Raw genomic sequence first — 6,000 nt, forward strand, 5'->3', positions numbered from 1 at the left:
CACTGTGGGGAAAATCAGGGATGGCTCCCTGGCTGGTGGATTGGGTGCATGTTTGAGATGTGAAGCTCCTGAAAGATGGAGCCCAACACAGCTGCACAGCCTAAGGCTGCCCATGATAAGGGGTCAACAAACATGGGGACAAGGGTGATCCAGTGGGTAGATCCACTTGGACTTCCAGCAAGCTTTTGACAAGGTGCCTCACCCAAGGCTCTTATGCAAAGTAAGCAGTCCTGGGATAAGAGGGAAGGTTCTCCCATGGATCTGTAACCAGTTAAAAGATAGAAAACAAAGGGGAGGAATAAATGGTCAGTTTTCAGAATGAAGAGAGGTAAATAGTGGTGTCCCCCGGAGGTCTGTACTGGGACCAGTGCTGTTCAACATATTCATAAATGATCTGGAAAAAGGGGTAAACAGTGAGGTGGCAAAATTTGCAGATGATACACAATTACTCAAGATAGTTAAGTCCAAAGCAAACTGAAAAGAGTTACAAAGGAATCTCACAGAACTGGGTGACTAGGCAACAAAATGGCAGATGAAATTCAATGTTGATAAATGCAAGGTAATGCACTCTGGAAAACATAATCGCAACTATACATACAAAACGATGGGATCTAAATTAGCTGTTACTGCTCACGAAGGAGATCTTGGAGTCATTGTGAATAATTCTCTGAAAACATCCGTTCAATGTGCAGCAGCAGGCAAAAAAACTAACCAAATGTTAGGAACCATTAGGAAAGGGATAGCTAATAAGACAAAAAATATCCTAATGCCTTTATATAAATCCCTGGAACGCCCACACCTTGAATACTGTGTGGAGATCTGGTCGCCACATCTCTAAAAAGATATATTAGAATTGGAAAAGGTACAGAGAAGGGCAACAAAAATATTAGGGGTATGGAACAGCTTCCATATGAGGAGAGATTAAAAAAAACTGGGACTTTTCAGCTTGGAAAAGAGAAGACTAAGAGGGGATATGATAGAGGTCTTTAAAATCTTGACTGGTGTCGAGAAAAATAAAAAAGGAAGTGTTATTTATTCCTTCACATAACACAAGAACTAGGGGTCACCCAATGAAATTAATAGGCAGCAGGTTTAAAACAAAGATAAGGAAGTATTTCTTCACACAACGCACAGTCAACCTGTATAACTCATTGTCAGAGGATGTTGTGAAGCCCAAAACTATCACAGGGTTCAAAAAAGAACTAGATAAGTTCCTGGAGGATAGGTCCATCAATGGCTATTAGCCAGGATGGGCAGGGATGGAGCACCATGCTCTGGGTGTCCCTGGACCTCTGATTACCAGAAGCTGGGAGTGGATGACAGGAGATGAATCACTCATTATTTGCCCTGCTCTGTTCATTCCTCTGAAGCATCTGGAACGGGCCACTGTCGGAAGACAGGGTACTGGGCTAGAGCGACCTTTGGTCTCACCCAGTATGGCCGTTCTGATGAGTACTATAAAGGCGGTGCTCAGCTAGGATGGACTGAAAGCAAGGGGAAATGACTGACACGAGTGGAACTTGTTAACAGCCAGCGCAGGCTAGGGTAGTGCTGAATCAAAGCCCGATGACTATAAACAGACTTGAGCTTTCAGGAATCACAAGGAGCTTCCCGCCTCCAGGAATATGGTAAATCAGTGCAAGATTTGCAGGCAGAAGCTGTTGAGGGATCACCAGTGCTTACCCCTTCTGGGTTAACAGAAGCATCTCACTTTCATGGTGGGGCAAACACACAGTACAACAGGAACCAAAGACGCGGGGCAAATATGGTCCATATCAAGTCTAGAGAAATGATGATGCCCTGCAATATTGATGCTTGTGCAATCACTCTGACCCCTTACTGGACCCCAGTGCTCCTTGATCCTGCTGACACAGCTGAGCTCAGGTGTGAGACAGTATTAGCATGGAATTAAAGGCTATTTTGCTCTCATTCTGGGAAAAATGCATATTTTATGACCTCCGCTTTGAATTTTTGCTCCAGATGAAACCCATACAAATTACAATCAAGGCAATGGGGAGGGAGGGGAAGGATAGATAAATGGAAGAATACTTTACTTTTTGGCCATTGAAATATTCACCTCCAAAAAGGATCAATTCGTCTCTCTCGGGATGAGCAGACAAGGAGGCATTCAGCCTGCGTCAGAAAGAGAGATGGGCAGACATCAGCACATAACAGAACCATTTGTAACTCAGCTTGGAGGCTACTCACTACAGTTCTGGATGCATAATTTAACAAGCGCTACCACTTCTCCCCTCCAGGCCGAAGTGCCTCTCCATCACCCCCACAGCTACAAGTTTCTGATATCTTTTTTTATTTCGAAACCAAAAACTTTCTGAAGAAATTAACTTTTTGGAAACTTCCAGAAAGGCTAATCTGAAATCCTCTCCTATTTTAGGAACACACATTACATTGTCATTAACCACGGCCTTTGACACGATTTTAATTTTAATGCTGATGGATAAGGAGCAAAGATTAGCTTTGTCATGGCACACAGCGATGACTCTAATTGGACTGTCTCATTTTAAGTTATCTGCATCATTCTTCCACAGATACCGCTGTTCGCTTAAGGTTCCCCCACCCCCTGTATGTAACAGGAGTTGACAGCATCTAGCTCTTCACGGGATCAGACCTCAAAGAAGCTCATTGTTAACTGATCATCCCAACATCTTTGTGAGGTAGGCGAGTATCGTTACCTCCTCCTTACAGAGGGGAAACACTTACAGAAAGGTCAACTGTCGTTCAAGACACTGAATCAGTGGCAGCTACAGGACTAGAACTTTGCAGTGCCAGGATACCGGTCCTGTGCTCCGGCCACTAGCCCACTGTATCTTGTATCTCACAAGGCATTCTCCTAACAATTTTACCGGTAGCGTGCCCTCAGCTTTCCAGCCCAAGTCACAAGGTTCCCCTTCATTCATCTATGTTATACCACCCAAAGCCCTCAGATCGAACCACCAGCTTTGATAAGATTCCCCACTTTGGCTCTTTTTAGCAGGCTGAAGGGAAGATTAAAAAGTAGCTGTTAGCAGAGAGGCGTTGCTGGTCCCTTTGATGCTCCGAGGACTGAATGCCCTATACATTTTTATCCTTCCATAAAAGCATTTTAGCCTGATACTACATCCTCCACTCTCAGGATATAACTTAAACACGTTTCATTGATACCACCACTTGTTGGATAACAACAGTCAAGGTTCCAGGTGATCTCTTACCTTGGTGAGGGTGGGGGACAGGCTGTCTCAATTATCTGGGTCTTTTTAGCATCTAATGTCTGGAATTCTGCTATCAGGGCTTCAAGATCCTCCTGAAAGTAAACAGCCAGTCAGGCATGAGTTTCTTGACACATATTGTCATCCACATACCATGAAAACCTACACTAGCCACTAGTTCGATCTTCCTATTTTCCTTAAATTTGATTAGATTCATCTCATTAAACTATGAGTTATCAAGGTTATATATTTTTTCATCCTACACGAAGGGCTGGTCTCCACTACTGTATATTTCTGAATTTGTAAGCTGGTTGTAACACAATGCCATGGTTCGTGCACAGTTCCTACCCCTACAGAGGTGTTTCACCTTTGCTGGTGAGCAATTCTGTAGCACAACTGGTAGTTGAAACCCAAGTCTGTTTCAGCATTTGTCTAACTGATGTGCAAATATAATCAGACAGATGTTAAAACCCACTGTTGTTCTTTCTTGGCCTGACTCCTGTGCAAGTACAAAGATAAATGTGTTTTCTATTTCAAATTTATACTTCATCTGGAGAGACAACTTCATGTGTTATCTTTTATTCTCCTTCAGTTTCTGTAAATTAAAAAACAGAACACACACAACCTCAAAGCCCCCGAATTATGCAAGAGTCAAAGAAAATCTCTTCCCCACTCCCTCTTTAGATAAGAGTTGGAAAGTTATAACCATCCATGTGTCCTAACAGTACGAGGACTGTTCATTCTTTCTTGGTCCAACTTTCTTTTTTGGCTATACTTGCAATCACTGGGTAAGACACTTGAATCAATTAGTTTAAACTTTCTCATTCTGCAGCAGTAGGGGGGCTGGGAGTAAAGGGACACTGTCTCAGGTCAAATTAATTTTTTTTTTAAATAGGATTTGTCAAATTGATTTTTTTTTTTTTAAGACCAATAGAAATGTTTCTAGGATTTTTAAAGCTCACGGAATCATACAAATTGGAGATGGGGAAAATGAAAGATTGTTCCCTACAGTAAATTTTCTAGCTTTCATCCAATTAGGTTTAAATGTCTCAAAGCAACGGGGTTTACACTAGCTTCCTTGAGAAAGCAGTCCACAGCCTAATAGATCGGTCAGTATGTTATTCCAAATGTCCGGTCTTAATTTCATTCTACTAGTTCCCATTTGCCCCACCCCTTCTGCGGGGCTCAATTCTGCCAGGTGCTGAGCCCTCTAGACCAGTCCAGGCTATAAGTTTTAGTTTATTAGTACAGCATTTTTTGAATTAACAATTATACTCAACAGAATAGGTACACATTTTCAAACTGTCACAGTATGAAAGCTATGAAGCAGAGATTCAACCCTTCTCCTATCATACAAATTACACTTCTAACACCGCCCCCATAAAACAATAAACAAAAATGAAATTATAAAAGTTGAGAATCACTTGATCTAGCTCAACCATAAATAAAATAGATTTCACACAATCCCTTTCTTGTTTTTGCCACCAACCAGGCCAATAAGTCTGAAACATTACCACTACAGAATAAATATTCTACGTTTTGAGCCAACAAGGGTCAAGATTTGAGACTGCCATTTGAGAAATTATACAAATACTAGGTAAAGTGGCAAATCTTCAACTTGGCCAATCTTCAGTCTGGCCAGACCCACATGGGGAAAACCATCTGTACCTCTCAATACCAGCATATCTCCCTTCCAAATAAGCCAACTGCATTGTTTGAAAAGGGAGGGTTGTCTAGTGAAACACTTCAACACATGCTTAACTTTCAAGAGAAACGTTCCCCTTAGGCATGGCTTGTGACGCTCACGTTATAGGGAACAGAGCCCAGACAGAAGGAGAATAAATGCGACGGCTCTGTTTTGAATTTCACTTCTGTGTGTTGCTTTGCTATTCAGAGAAATCCCTGGGGAGGATGAATATATATTGCATCTGCAAGCCAAAGGGTGAAGAGTCTCTCACTCACACACACACACACACACACACACACACACACACACACACGCGGGGTGAGACTGGCAGGAGTGAGCTCTTCAGAAAAAAGCAGCTCTAATTAAACAGCATGTGGGAGGGAAGTCTTTTAGTTAGTCAAGACCAGGAGCTCTGGCACAGGGTGAGTTTGGGTTGGCGACACTCTGTTGGGTGGGGGAATCAGTCCCCTGGTACCTGACCTGCCCCAGCAGCACCACTCACCTCCTCTTTCTTAGCTCTCTTGGAGACTTTTTTCTCCATCTTAGCAGCTGTTTTCTCTGCCCCTTTCACCTTCTTCTCCTTCTTGCTTTTCTTACCCATGTTTTCAGCCTGGGTTACTGCAGGGGGCACTTCCCAGAGCCCCCCAGCCAGTCTGCCCTGGGCACCCTGCTCCTGCAGAGCTCACATGGGGCAGCAGCCCAGCTGAGGACAATCACTTCCTAGGCAGTCAGGGGTGATTTCCTGCCTGGGGTGGAAAGGAAGGAGCTGGCCAAGTGCTGTTGTGAATGCCATCTGCTGGGCTGGATGGCTTCTCACACCAGTTTGCTGCCTTGCAGGTAGCAGAGCAAAGCCCTGGTGCAGCTGGGCTAGGAACAGGCTTTGCTTCCTGTCCCAAAGGGAGAGGGACAAGGCCATCCCCAACTTAAGGCTTGTGCAAAGTACAGCACCCCATATTTAGGGGGGTCACTTTGAGCACGCCCGAAGGCACCCAGCGGTTCACCCACCCACTAGCCCACTGCGAGCCTGCTTTGACCAGTGCCCAAATTATCAGAAAAAAGTCGGAGGGCCCTGAATGTCAAGTGGCTTACTTTAATTTAAACAGTAGT

General features: G+C 43.8%; 1 protein-coding gene across 4 annotated transcripts in view; it reads right to left on the reverse strand.

Annotated features, from left to right (window-relative positions):
- The window catches only part of KLHDC4 (kelch domain containing 4), a 45,928-nt gene extending 40,287 nt beyond the window's left edge, over nt 1-5,641 (reverse strand). For 2 of the 4 annotated variants that reach the window (XM_065567313.1, XM_005292242.3), the window contains exons 1-3: nt 5,396-5,641; nt 3,210-3,301; nt 2,055-2,133 (exon numbers count right to left, since the gene is read on the reverse strand). In XM_065567313.1, the coding sequence (XP_065423385.1) occupies nt 2,055-2,133; nt 3,210-3,301; nt 5,396-5,494 (270 nt within the window). In that variant the 5' untranslated portion in view covers nt 5,495-5,641. The remainder of the gene's footprint in view (nt 1-2,054; nt 2,134-3,209; nt 3,302-5,395) is intronic. The other 2 variants (XM_065567312.1, XM_065567311.1) reach the window with 2 other exon arrangements.
- Between the last annotated feature and the right edge of the window lie 359 nt (nt 5,642-6,000).

This window comes from Chrysemys picta, chromosome 14 (genome assembly GCF_011386835.1).
Source record: "Chrysemys picta bellii isolate R12L10 chromosome 14, ASM1138683v2, whole genome shotgun sequence".
NCBI lineage: Eukaryota > Metazoa > Chordata > Testudines > Emydidae > Chrysemys > Chrysemys picta.